Genomic DNA, 14,539 nt, shown 5'->3' with positions numbered 1-14,539 from the left:
GCTTTGTTAAAGTTCTTAATAATTCTCGTATATATCCATCTTCCTGATAGGCCATGGACTTCTCTTGGGCAGGAACTGTGTCTTAAGAACCACCCACTGGTAAGCAGTAAATAATCAATATATACTATGGAATGCATTGATTATAAGGAGAGCTCAGGGTCTAAGTGCCACTTGCTAGATGAAACCTAAGTCTACTCTTATCTAGGAGAACTTCACAAGGGACAGATTGAGTAGGACAGGGGCAAAAGTGGTAGGTCACACACGTAGGCACGGCCCCAGGAGCACTGCATGCTCAGAAGGAGACAAACTGTGTACTTTATTATCTGTAATTTACTTTTAAATGCTCAGTGAAGACCAGGATCAGCAAACCCCATGGGCCAAACCCAAGCTTTCATCTGTTTTTAGAAACAAGTTTTATCTAAATGTAGCCATGTTTGTTCACTTAAGTGTTGGCTGTGGCTGCTTTTGCCCTTCAAAGGCAGAGCCGAGTAATTGCAACAGAGATCAAATGACCAGCAAAGTATTTTGTGGCCCTTTATAGAAAGAGTTTGCTGACCCCTGATATAGACCATGTGGTATAAATGTGTATGTGAATTTCAATCTACAATCTAGGAATATTCTGTTGCTCTAATTGGAATTCCCATCTTGGAGTCAGTCAATATTTAATTAAATAAAAATATATCATAGACTTTTCTGCCCCTTTTTGAACAGAGGATAAAAATCCAGTGAGTTCTATAGTCTGTCCCCTTAGGAATGACAACATAGGCCTGATTCCTGAATGGTCCTGGGTTCAACTACTGATCTGGAGGTTTCCTACAGCTTTAGTCCAACTAGACAGTTAACTGAATCCTGATGCTAAAATATTGTTGCACTTGCTCATAATGAATCTTTCATGTCCTTTCACAAAAGGACAGCACAAAGACTTGACTGAGCACACAGAATAGGGTCATGACTCCTGTGTGTCTGCTTGCTAGAGGATGTCCTTATGTGTTGTAGAGATCAGTCTAGATCTTGTAACTTGGTGGGGAAAAGAGCACAGCACTCCCTTACCAGTAATTATGAGAGAGTTTCCAATTTTCACCTAAAAAAGCTTTGCTCTTGACCTGATTGGCTGAGGTCAGTGCCCAGAAGCTTGTTATGAGGACAGTCACATTTGTCTCCATACATTCAGGAAGTAGTTCTCTCATGCATGTGTGGTTGATGAGCTCTGAAACAGAGCACCCACCTTGTACCAGATACATGCATGGCCTCCTACCCAGTCTTTACTCTGAGCCCAGGAAGTAGAAGCTAAATGAGCAAGAACATAGCTTGGAACATGGAAAATGGCAGGTTGAGCATATGCACACTTTGAAGAAACTTGAGAGGGTGCAAAATGGGGAGCAAAACCACAGATGGATGAGGGGGATTCGTGGCCTGGTACAAAAGGATCTGCAGAGCATGGCAACTGGGTGATTCAAATAGTGTGTCATGTTAATCTGTTCTAGTGTACACAATTCCTTTGATGGTGGTTGGGGCATACTATAAAAATATTATTTGGAAAAAAATACATTATTTGCAACATTCAATAAATAATTACTTTTAAAAATGGAAATACTTAAAAATCTCATATTCATGCTCATAAGCCCCAGAGCTATTTCAGAACTAGAAATGTGAAGACAAAAGTACTACTATTTATAGCCAAGGACTTGAAAATACACATCCCTCAGTTGATTCTTGACAGTGCAGGCCAAGATGGTCTTTGACGTAAAACAGAACACACAATTTCAAGCTCACAAATTAAGCAAGACAGTTACTTACAGTCTCTGAAATTTCCTTCCGAGGCTCTGGAGTGGATTCACCAAGTTCTTCCCCTGATGTCCCAAATCCAGGTTGAAGTGCCGGTGAACCCAAAACTTGAATGAGGTAGGAATCAAAATCCTCACACTTTTTTTTAAACAATTTTTGCTTCAAGGTGTCTTTTAAAAGAGAAGTAGAAAAGTAGGGGGGATAAAACGAACCACTGTTTAAAGAGATAGTCCATGCTTTCGTTAAAATAAAGTCACTTTCCCATCGCTTGAAGTCACCTGCTTGGTGAACTAAGTTTTCAAGCATTTGGGGATCATCCATAAGAGGCCATCTAAAATAATTCAGTTTAATTTAATAATGTACAACAGCCTATGAAGGCAAAAGAATCACTTAAATCCTGGCTATCCAAAGCATCGGTTAACTGAACTACTCTGTGGAAGGGGTAGGTCCCACCCATAAGGAGTAATAATAGGCAGTTACCTATGGTTTCAGAGATAGCAAAAGGCCAGCCAGTCCAAAAATATATCCCTCATTGGCTGGAATGAATAACTAATTCCCCTGGTTAAGATGATAAAGCTCTTTAATTATTAAATACAATGTCTCTGAAATGTGCAAAATTTCTGGTCATTTTAACACAGTAACAGCCCAGTGAGACTGACTATATCCACTAAGCCCACCAGTCATCCTGCAGTGTTAAGGGGAAAAAGGCTTAGAGAAAGGGAGAAATAGAAAGCAGGAAGGTTCTGAGCAGGGCACGCTACCCTTCAGGTGCACGCTGCCAGCGCCCAAACTAGGCCGGGAACAGCATGAGGCAAGGAAGGTTTGAGCTAGGACATACCACCCCCCACTCCCAGACGGATGGTCAAGGAATGATGGGGCCAAATGGAAGCCAAATGTAAGCAAACATGTGGAGCATACATTTTACCCACTTCATAAGCTCGCTGGATGTGGCCCCTGCCACCATGAGTTCTCAGCTGCCAAAGAATTGGAATGTACTTCACCATGAAGCACTAGCAACCATGTTACAATCACAGATGAGTCAGTGTCTTAGAATGCTTCCCTGGGAAGAAGCATCAGTTCATGTGACAGCGTCAAGTAGCAAAGGGAAACCCATCAGACTGGCACTGACTGTATGATGAGTATTCACAATATGGTACTTTAAGATAGGCTCCTGATATCAACCTGTTTACACTTCATTAGCTTCATATTTTGTAAGAGCAGAGAGTGGAGACTAGAACAGAGACTAGAATAAAATAATCCCTGCTGCTTGTGTTTCTCATCTCTTTAGATGGTCATAATTTTCTTTCATTTATCATGCACTTCTTAATTCACTTTGATTCCATAGTTCTTTTCTGCCTTGCTCTGGCTTCCTTCATCTCTTATGTAAGTTGGGTAATTTTTTTTAAACATTAACTAGTCTCAGCAATAACCCAGACCCTACCCTTTCTTTTCAACCATGTCCTCGACCATAGACAGCCCAGTTAATCACCTCCAAGGCCAATTCAGCACTTATTCCAAATGAATAAGGACAAGAGATTGTACTCTCTAAACAGGCTTAGTGCTAAATGTTTTTTGCCTTCCGAAGTTTATGTATTCAATTTAATGTTGGTATAAGCCTCATCAGCCTCTTCTTGATTTCCATTTTTTGGTCAGGATAATCCAGTGATGCAGTACTTGGAAGAACAAGATCAATTCCTTTCCCCTGGCACTGAGTCTTACCTTGCAGGGTAATGAAGTCATCAAACTGATAAACATGCTCACTATCTGGGTCAGTGGCAATTAGATTCATTTCTTTGTGGAACATTTCAAAGTTTGGATCATTTTTCTTCGCTACCCCAATCACAAATATTTCCACGTTGATGTCACTGGCTCTCTTCACCACTTCCGTCAGATTCTTTTCATCTCGGCTATCAGTCTGCCCATCAGTGATGACCAAGGCCACCTTCTTTACACCAGGCCTTGCGGCTTCAAACATGTGGTTGGCTTCATGGAGAGCTGTGGCCGTGTAGGTGCCTTCCCCCAGATACTGCATGTTGTCCACAGCCAGCTTGAAGTCATCCTTGTTGGAGAACTGCGTCAAATGGGCCACCTTCTCCACCTTATGGCTATAGTTGATTATGCCTATGCGGGCTGTAGCAAGGTCCAGAGCAACCTGGTCAGACAGAGTCTTCACGAGACTTTTGATGATCTCAAAGTTCTCTAGCCCCACACTTTCTGAGCTGTCAATCACAAACATCAGTTCTAGAGGAGTCTCTTTGCATTTGGGCCCACAACCTAAAAGATGGATGTTGAGAGAGAAGCACTGCATGAATGCCAAGTCAGAACATCACTGATTAGTATGAGATTTGTAAGAGACAGGAGCAGCAGGGGCAGCGGGCCACCAGAGGCCTGGATTAGTACCTTCCTCTTCTGTGTTAACCCAGCAAATCGCTGTCCCTCTTCTGGCTTCTATATCTGACTTTTTAAAAGAGAATATATTGCAACACCACCACCACAACCCACCAAAACACTGTAGAGGATAAAATACCAAACACTGATGTGCCAATTTCTCAGATTTAAAAAAAAAATTTTTTTTAAAGGGTCAGCATCCCTGTGTACCCTCCTGACTATGTTCCTCTCTCTCTCTCCCTAAAAGATAACCCTCTTCTCAACTAGCTATTTATCCTTCCAGCATTTGTATTTCATCTGAATCCAACAGATAATCTTTTGGTCTTCAACCATATCCTTATGTGAAAATTGATATTTGCTCACTGGGTAAAGTGATGGATTGAAAATGTTTAATTGTAGGGGAAGGACTAGAGCCCGTAACTGTACACAAGAACAGCTGCCCCCAGCTACTCTAGCTTGTGTCCTTGGTCTTTCATGAAGATGACAAAGGCGGCTCCATGAGGCCAGGAGTCCATCCATATAATGAAACCTTTTAAGAGAATAGTCTCAGACTGCTGGCCAATAAACAACTTCTGTTTAGGGTTTACCTTTCAAAGCAATCGTTAGAGTCACCAGGAAATAAGAACTAACAGGGCTGCATTGGTTTATTCATATCCTCATGTTGACCAACAAACCTACCACAAAAAAACCATGAGGAAATTTGGTGCTATTTTTACCGGGCTTCTAGAACTCAGAAGCCACATCTAAATTGGCTTGTCACTGTACAGAGTCCCAGGTGGGATCCTAACTTCCAGAGGTTTTTGGGGGGACAAGCTAGTTCAGGGGTTCTGTTATGGAAGAACAATGACATTTCTGCCTCTGTCCATTTTAAACACACAAGTTTCTCATCTCTATTATTCTACTAATCTCTTGCCTTTTGGCTAATCTCTTTTCTTCCCCTTTCTGCTAACTCTATTTTAAGTCTAAAGTATTTAGCCATAGAAGTATTTAGATGGAGCTATGAAGCAAGATGACCTTCTGACTATGTCCTCTTGCCTTTGAAATGAAATGCACTCTAGAAATCATGCTCAAAACTCAATTCAGAAAGACTTCTTGCTTCAGGAAAAACACAGACATTATAATCACCAGTCAGGCTGGATTCAAATACCAGTTAGGCCCCTGTGGTCATATTTCCTTTGTTGTTTTTTTTCCTTCCCAAGCTCAGGTAAATGTCACTGAATACAAATGAGCTCTGTGCTCACAAAAGGCCTGGCTGCCCACAGACTCCAGGGCCAGTGTCTTCACTCTTAACCACCGTGGGAAGATGATTTCTTTTTTCAAATCAGGATTCCCACGGCTCCTGTCACCACTTCTTTCAGTTTCCCATTGACTTTTCAAATGAGCTTCAAACTTTCTCATGAGCTTTATCATATATATATATATATATATCTGGGTAACCACACTTATCTAACATAGAATATAGTAGCTTTGGTACTTTAAAGTGATGGTTCTTTTTCTTGATGGTCAAATCTTACCACATATTTCAAAAATAATTTTGATAACTTCTTCTCTCTGGAGAATAAAAGGAAAACACATGAATTACATGAGCATAATATTTTTTCCTATAGTCATAAAAGCTATGTCTTATTACAATCAGCATCGGGCTACTTGCTTTCATTCTTTGGCTGAAGGAAATAAATAGCACAGAAGTTAAAAGTTGGCTGTAATATATCAATGACTGAAATATGTTTGAGTTGTGAAATGTCATAGCTCAGACTTTCAGAGTTCAAATTGTGGCTCCAGCACTTATCAGCTGTGTGACCTTGGGCATTAGATAACCTAACAGTACCTGTGTCTCAGGGTGATGGTGCAGATCAAATGAGGCTATGCACACAGAACTCTTTGGGTCCAACTCCATAAAGTACTATTTACAAAGGTATGGGAGATGCATGCAATCAGTTACACAATTTAACCCACATGTTCTGAGCAATCAAGACAAGGGCCAAAAGAGAATTCATTCTACAGTTTATTTCTTCCCTTTCTCTACCACTGTCCAATTTTGCAAATCCCCTCCCTAGGTTTCTAATACTTTCACTTTGGCACTTCCATGAAATGTTCCCACATTCCTAAGTGCTCCTTCCTGCTCCTGCCACCATAAGCTCCAGCAAAAGAGCCCGAGGTGAGGTGGATAGAAGTCAGTGTGCCAACGCCTTGCCCGGAGTAGCACATATACAAATAACTGGAATGAGACAACAGAAAACAGAATTCTATATTTGCCAAAGACAGGAAGCTGACCAGAATGATTAACTGAATAGAAGCCCAAAAATTTCAACAGGAAGGAGGAAAAACCTCATCTAGGAAGATAAAATTTAACAGTTGTGAAAGTAAAGTTTTAAAGAAAAAAAATCTTTAATGACAGAACTGGGGTAAAGGTGACATCGCTAGTGATGTGACTTAACAGAAGCATGCACAGAAAATATTCAGGGCATTTTATTTTAATTGTGTTTTTTACTATAAATTGATACATATTGCCACAGTGACCTTCAGAAAGGTAACTGATGCCTCTAATAGCAGTGTATAAGAAAACCTGTTTTATTTTAGACATACAATACTGGTTATTATTATTGTATAATCTTTGCTATTTGATAGAACAAGATAGCACATTGTTTTAAATTATACTTAAGCAATTCTTAGGCTAAATTTTTTTCATATGCATGTTTCCAAGTTGTACCCTCTTGTGCAAATTCTTTGTATGTACTTTGTCCATTTTTTCTATTAAGATAATTATCTTTCATTGACTTGTAAGAATAATTTATATATCAAAGTTGCATTTAAATTCTTTTGAATGTGTTTTGATAGCCTATGTCTAAATGCTTTAAGTACTCACATATATCAATCTTTTCCTCCTATTCTTTGCTTTTACTTGACTGAAATAGTTTTATTTTTTCCACTCAAACTGCTCAATGACTACTTTGGCTATTTTCATCAAGGATGAAGGCATTTTTCATCCTTGAATTTTCAAATTCATCAAGGATGAATTTTTACTTATCAAAAGGTTCATAGTCTAGTAAGAAGTAAACAAATAAATGCTTTTATAAGTGCTATATACTATTGGATTGGAGCCAAGGAACCATGTTGGTCTGCTGGGATTTCCAGGGGTGGGAGTGTGCGGGTGGGGCTGCAGTCCATGAAGGTGAATTATGAGCAGGTAGGAGAGGAGAGAGGTGGAATAGAAGGAGCATTCCGGGCAGGGGACGAAGTACACACACACAGTACATTATAGTGCTTGGGTAAATTTATGACACAAGGTATGTGGCAGAGAGGATGAAAGGAAACATGGAAGACAGATGAACTCTAGAAGGTCTTCAAGTCATGTTGAAGAGTATGCTTTATCTTAGGCAGTGAGAAGACACATGGTCCCTAAGCAGGGAAGAGATCTGATCACATTTTCGTTTTCAAAAGGTGATCATGGCAGCCAATGGAGGAATTTGAGGTCTCTAAATAGTTCAGGGAAGAAAAGTGACACCAGAGAGCAGTGGTGGCAGTGATGGATAGGAAGGACTGGCCTGGACAGATCTTTCAGAGGGAAAATAAAGGAGATTGGTGAGTAATTGGAAGGAAGGACCAGGAAAAGCAGTCTCAGAGGAGGCAAATGATATTGGCCCACTCTCTGAGATAGGGAGGAATGGAAGGGAGCTAATGAAGGTCATTGGGCTCTGCTAGTGCCTGGTTGAGTCTGATACATTGATCCATCCAGCTGAAGATGTTCAGTAGACACTAAGTTGTAAGGTTTGGTGCTCAAGAGAGCAGTTCAGAATGGCGGGAGATTTCAGGAAAGGCACAGCTGGCTGTGGAAATGGGGATGGCAGATGAGATTTTATGGAACAGAGCTTCACAGTCTTTTTTAAAACAGTGTGTCCCCACCCACCCTCACTTGTTAAACATATTCTTTTCCATGTTTGTAATATAAAGATAGTATGTTTTCATTCCCCATACAACTTTATTATGATATTAAATTAGCCTTTTCAAACTATACATCCCCCCTTCTGTTCACAGCCATCCCTGCCTGAGAGTTGGAAGGCCAGGAGAAAGAAGACTGAAGACAGAAACTGGGAAATGCTAACATTTAAGGGACAGGTGGAAGAACAGCCTTTTTGAAGCAATCTGGCATGAATTATTATGACATTAAACTCTGTCACTGGTATTTGCCTCCTAAAACAGTAGTTTGCTACTCTGGAATGAATCTACAACTGACAGCTGTTTGGAGATATATTTGGTCAGGGAGAGAAGGTGGGTGGGAAGAGGAAAGAAGCCTTCTAAGAACAGCATTGATGGGGATCAGCCTGGATTTGGTACCAGACAAGCCAGCTCCCGCTACAAGGGCTCTGCTACTGGCTAGCAAGGTGACTTGAGGTGAAAGGCTCAAACTCTTCTGACGTAGCATGTCTTTCATTGAAGTAGAGATGACAATACCTACCTGACAAAGCTATCGTGTAGATTAACGTGAAGTCTTAGGCAAAAGAGGGCTGTGGCTGACAGCCTGTGCCCTTCTCATTGCACCCCCTTCCCCACCATTTCCACACTGCACGGGGGCTGGTCCATCATTCATTCCTTGCTTCTGAGCTCTGTCCACATTCCCTGAAAACACTTGCCTTTTTCTTTGTCCACCTTTTGGGGGGACCTATGCACACAAGCCAGTGCTGTCAGCTTTCCTCTCAGGCTATTTAGACAGGCAATGTGGGGATCCTGTGTATCCAGCATATAGATAGAGGGTGCATGTGCTCAAGGTGGTCACTCTCCTTGGCCCTAAGGGCTCCTCACCCAGGGCAAGGGAAGGGGTACAGCTGAAGAAGCCCTAAAGGTCTGTGTTGGTGCTCTACAACATGAGCCTCAGGCACCTTACAGTACTAGGTAAGGGTGCCACTGATGCAAAGGAGCCTCACACAGTACCAGTCACATACTAGATTCTCATTTCAGATAAATTCTCTCTTCCTTTACTCATCCTTCCCTGCTAGTCTCTTTTCTAGAATCTGGATAAACAAGGCCAGAAGAATAACATCCTCATTTCTTGGTTAAAAATCTTCTACACAAGCAACAAAAGCCTAAGTTGACCCCAAATATCATACATTCTTTTGTCTGCTCTGGATCCACATATCTACTCCTATCATAGCATTTATCAAACAATAGGTGAATATCTGCTTGTCTTTTTTTTTCTAATGGGCTGTGAGCAACTGAATCCACAGAAACAGCCTCTTACTCTCTACTATGCCCCTGCCTGTCTTAGAGTCCAACCTGGAATACACACCCAATAAATGTTGGTGAAATGAGTGAACAAATGAATGGATGAAGGAAACCAAGTCCTCTCCACACTGGGATAGGAGGGAGGGGAGAAACTATGGAGACTGTTCCTCGTGGCATTTTACAGACACTCTCCCTGCTACTTTGGTGTTGGGGGTGGGGAACGTACGTATGTAGCTATGTATGATACATATGTAGCTATTTCATATGCTGTAGGCACCTGGGGTATCTCACTTGTGGTGAGGAAGAACAAAGAGAAAAAGGCAAATAAGCCCTAAAAAAGTGTGTGACCTGTTTGTCATATGCCCAGCTCTTGTGTCTTACCTTCACTACTTGTACTCCCACCCCTTACACCTAGACTTGCTTAGCACAGCACATAGGGTCAGCATCTCCAGGCTATGACCCACTGGAAAACCAAAAAGAAGAAAAAAGAGAAGGTTCCTATTGCTTTTCCACTCCAGAAGATGAAGTACCTTTCAATGAAAAAGGAAGAAGTAAACTTTGCTACAGAAATTCTAGAACTTTCCACCCAGTGGGAGCTAGAAGAGTCAGCTTTTTATTTGCAATGGTGTAGGGAGAATAGGGAAAAGTTTGCCAATGCCTCACAAGTTTTGTTGAGTAAGTGAATTAGTGCATTAAAGTAATCCCCATTTGTGATGGCTGTTGTCCTCAGAGCACTTCCTAAAGAAGCTAGTTCAAGGAAACAGAGAGTGCCCCTGCCCCACTTTGGAAATGAGAAGGAGCATGTAAAGTAAGTCGTCCGGCTGTTTGGCCTACTTTTATACAGCTTAAGTCCTTGTTACCCTATCTAGCAGGGGTCACAGGGGAGTAGTCACCCACCACCTCAAGGCTGGGTAAGGACTGCCTAGTATTATCTCTCTCATGCTCAGATCAATTACCTCATGCATCTAAGTCGACACTGGGCTTTTTTTTTTTTTTTTTTTAATTTTTATTTATTTATGATAGTCACAGAGAGAGAGAGAGAGAGGCAGAGACACAGGCAGAGGGAGAAGCAGCAGGCTCCATGCACCGGAAGCCCGACGTGGGATTCGATCCCGGGTCTCCAGGATCGCGCCCTGGGCCAAAGGCAGGCGCCAAACCGCTGCGCCACCCAGGGATCCCCGACACTGGGCTTGTAGTAGTGCTATCATTAAATAGCAACTGGAACTCTGTGTCAAAAGAATTCACACTTCTGAAGCTAAAACATGATTGTAATAATTTTGCAACCACAAACCCTCAATTACCCTCTAGGATGGATACTCACTGTAAGTCCTATGTCTCCCTTTGGTCCTTGTAACCCCTACTTAGCAGAAGAAGAGTAACAGTCAATATAGTTGGAACTGGTTAGTGTATAAAATCACAGGAAGACTTTAAAAATCACTGCTTGCCTGTCTTCCTGGGGATCCAGGCTCCCCAATTTCTCCTTTATCGCCTTTCTTTCCCACAGTGCCCTGTTCTCCATGCTCTCCCTTTAGAATACAGAAAAAAGACAAGGTTAGAATGTAAATATTAAAGCCAAATAAGAAAAACTCTAAAATTTACTTCATTTGCAAGTGGTAGCTTTTGAAGACCTGTGGTTCTGGTTGATACAAATATACTATAGGAAAAAAAGAGACAGGCATGATATTTATATCATCCCCCCCACCTCTACCCCCAGCCCGATTCCATAAACTAATTCATGATGAAGCATAGATCACAATGTAAGGAGACCTTGATTCACTATTAGGTCAGCTCACTGCCTTCAGGAAGTTCAACTATTATAAAACTTTACACCAGAGTTATCTGGTGTCTTTTACGTCGTATGTTGTAAGGGTTTAGTCCTTTTTCAGCTGGCTTTCAAGGATGAAGAAAATGAGATTTATAAAGTAAACATGTTTATAGTTAGGAAAGGAAATGCATAAGGATTTGCTTTCAAATGGATTTTTTCCTATGAGAGCTGTAATGATGAATGACCAGTATGAGAGCTCTTCCAAAGTTCACAATAAGCTATTGAGATCCTAAAACTAAGCATTTTTCTAAGGTCCAGAAATACTTACCTTCTGGCCAGGGAGCCCACGGCCTGTCATGCCCTTTGGCCCTGGAAAGCCTTGAGGTCCTTGCTCCCCCTACACAGTATGAAAAAGGGATCATCCCATTAATTTCTCAAGATAACTCAGAAAATTCTTTGAGTCAGATATACACTTGCAGTTTCAAAACCATATTGTAGCATTATCTAAATTGGGGAGGGGGACTGTATATGTCAGATGGGCTTAATTCTTTGCTAGTAAAAGTTGAACTTCTGAATCTGGGGTAGAAGTGAAGGAGCTAGTTGACAGCATTTGCCTGTTTCTGTGATATAATTACTCCCACCTTGGGCAATTTCAAACTATGAATATTTTATAAACCAGTTCACAAATAACAGGCAGCTGTTATTTCAGTTGTGATAGGAATGGTGATTTTTATGATCTTCTCTACATTTTTCTATATTTTTTGATATGCTAAAAGCATGTATTGTCTTATTAGTGGAGGAAAAGAGGATATAACTGCATCTCTCCCCAGTAAATGCCAAGGAGCTGTTTATATAATTACCATAGACTGTTAGTTGCAGCCCTGATCGTTGGTACCATGGATCTATTTATTTAGTACATCCTTAATTCAGAAAATAAAAATGTTTTCATGGCAGGACTTGTTTTTAACTGCCCCATCCCTTACCTCAACTTTTTTCTCCCACTCCCAGACCCCTGTCTCCACACAGATTTAAAGGGATTTCATGAGGTTGAGCACGAAGCAGAAATAATCCGTCTACTACACGAAGTCGCAGTTCTGATTCTGCTTACCTCTAAATCATTGTTAGCAATGAATCTGTGGCAAAGCTGTGTGACAATGAGCTACTGGGATTTCATTTGCTCACTTTGAACATCTTTCTCAAAGGTACCCTGACTATACCTACTAGAATCACTTATACACTTAATGAAAACCTCAGACAACGAATTGAGAATCCAGGTGGGGGTTAGAGGTAAAATATGCATTTTGCCACAGGCTTGCTAGGGCTTGAGAACCACTATTCTAGAAGGCAGGATGGGATCTAGAAGGAGAGCCTGGAGGAGCAAGAGGCTTGCTTGGAGACCACTGCAACTTTGAGTATCAGCATTCCTCAGCCCCCTTCCTAACTCATTGGCTTCCAAACTTTTAAAAATCAACAGAACCCTTTGTTTTTAAAAGTATTATAATGAAATATTTTAGACATGCAAAATGTATACTGAAAAAGGCAAATATTTATATACTACCATATTTAAAAAGGAGATGGTAAAGATACCCTTGAAACTCCTGAGGTACCCAATCCCCTCCCCTAAGAAGAGGGGACATCTGTCACTGAAATTGATATGCATCACTCATATCCATGTTTTTATGCTTTAACTACATATATATAGTCTAAGACAATATTTCATATTTTAAACTTCAAAGAAGAGGTATATCTATGTATCCAATTTATATTTTAAATCTCAGCATTACCTATTTGAAATATATCTGTGTACATATACATAGTTCTAGTTTGTTAATTTTCTCTGCTTTACAGTGTGCCATTAAATAACTAGAGTATAATTGATCCATTATCCTAGTGATGGACATTTAGGTTGTTTCCCATATTTCTCAATTGCAAATAATACTTCAGTGAATACTATCTTAAATATCTTTGCACACTTGCTCACATCCCTAGGAGGGAACCTTTTCATTAAAACAAATGTTATACAGAGAGGTACAATATAGTATAAATATAATTGGAGACTCTTGTTGAAATAAAGTGGATCGGGGCAGCCCCAGTGGCTCAGCAGTTTAGTGCCACCTTCGGTCCAGGGCATGATCCTGGAGACTTGGGATCGAGTTCCACATTGGGCTCCCTGCATGGAGCCTGCTTTTCCCTCTGCCTGTGTCTCTGCCTCTCTCTCTCTCTCTCTCTCTCTGTCTGTCTCTCATGAGTGAATAAATAAAATCTTAAAAAAAAAAAAAAAAGAATGAAGTGGATCGACTTAGCTGAACTTTTAGGTCCTTTTCATCTCTGCCATGTTGTATTTCTAAATGGAAAGCAGCTATGGTGTTACAGTTTTGCCTCAATTCAGCTCTAGAGGACTCAGACCAAGTTCCTTACAAAGGTCAGGTTGTGGAGAGCTCATTCACTGAGTCTTTTTCACCTTGGTCGTTCTTGAGCCAAACACAGTGCCATGGTAGCATGGGCCCACAGTAAAGGTACATGCAGTATTGTGCATGGATGTCTCAGGCCTATCTGAGGAGACTCAACCCTGAAGAAGTGCCCCCAGTATTAGTTGCTTTAGTGGTGACAGAAGACTGGCAGGGATCACTGGTCTTCTCTATTCAGTTCACAGTCAAGAGAGAAGAGTCTTTTCCCACCAGGAAACATGGTGCTACAGAGAGCCCAGAACCCTAGATTGGGATTGGTGCCAGTGAAGTAAGCTGGAGACAGTACATCAACATTCAGAGTCCAAGCTAGAGATTCAAGAAGGAGAAAGGAGGGATCCTTGGGTGACTCAGCAGTTTAGCCCCTGCCTTTAGCCCGTGATCCTGGAGGGTGTGATCCTGGAGTCCCAGGATCGAATCCCACATGGGGCTCCCTGCATGGAGCCTGCTTCTCCCTCTGCCTGTGTCTCTGCCTCTCTCTCTCTCTCTCTCTCTCTGTCTCTCATGAATAAATAAATAAAATCTTAAAAAAAAAAAAAGAAGGAGAAAGGAGAGGAGAAAAATCTGTTCTGTTTCCAAAGATTAAACAGCTTGAACACAGGTGTGAAGAGAAATAGACAGGAAAATGTGGAACACAGACCAACCTCATTACACTTGCCGACAAACATGCTCTGGGAGTGGATGTGCAGCCTCATTTAGAAAATGAAGGCTAGAAGGATCTGTCTATATACAGAATGTGTGGCCAGCTCACAGAATCATATGGAAGATGGTGGGGGAGATACCTGCCTGAGAATCTGCCTTCTCTGTTCTAATTTAAAAAGAAAAAAAAAAGAAAAAATTATAAGAAAGATATCCTCTTAAGAAAGATGTGTCAGGGGATCCCTGGGTGGCGCAGTGGTTTAGCGCCTGCCTTTGG

At 41.2% G+C, this 14,539-nt stretch overlaps 1 protein-coding gene and 1 long non-coding RNA gene across 3 annotated transcripts in view; one reads left to right on the top strand and one right to left on the bottom strand.

Annotated features, from left to right (window-relative positions):
• Positions 1-14,539, bottom strand: part of COL28A1 (collagen type XXVIII alpha 1 chain) — a 162,291-nt gene that overhangs the window by 16,267 nt on the left and 131,485 nt on the right. For both annotated transcript variants that reach the window (XM_072784046.1, XM_072784047.1), the window contains 6 exons: positions 11,487-11,555; positions 10,839-10,919; positions 10,715-10,750; positions 5,688-5,724; positions 3,505-4,059; positions 1,798-1,955 (listed from right to left, as the gene is read on the bottom strand). In XM_072784046.1, coding sequence (XP_072640147.1) covers positions 1,798-1,955; positions 3,505-4,059; positions 5,688-5,724; positions 10,715-10,750; positions 10,839-10,919; positions 11,487-11,555 — 936 coding nt within the window. The remainder of the gene's footprint in view (positions 1-1,797; positions 1,956-3,504; positions 4,060-5,687; positions 5,725-10,714; positions 10,751-10,838; positions 10,920-11,486; positions 11,556-14,539) is intronic.
• Positions 1-14,539, top strand: part of LOC140608994 (uncharacterized) — a 128,773-nt gene that overhangs the window by 39,353 nt on the left and 74,881 nt on the right. The window lies entirely within an intron of this gene.

Source organism: Canis lupus, chromosome 18, assembly GCF_048164855.1.
Source record: "Canis lupus baileyi chromosome 18, mCanLup2.hap1, whole genome shotgun sequence".
Taxonomy (NCBI): Eukaryota; Metazoa; Chordata; class Mammalia; order Carnivora; family Canidae; genus Canis; species Canis lupus.
This window is presented reverse-complemented; position numbering and strand designations above follow the sequence as displayed.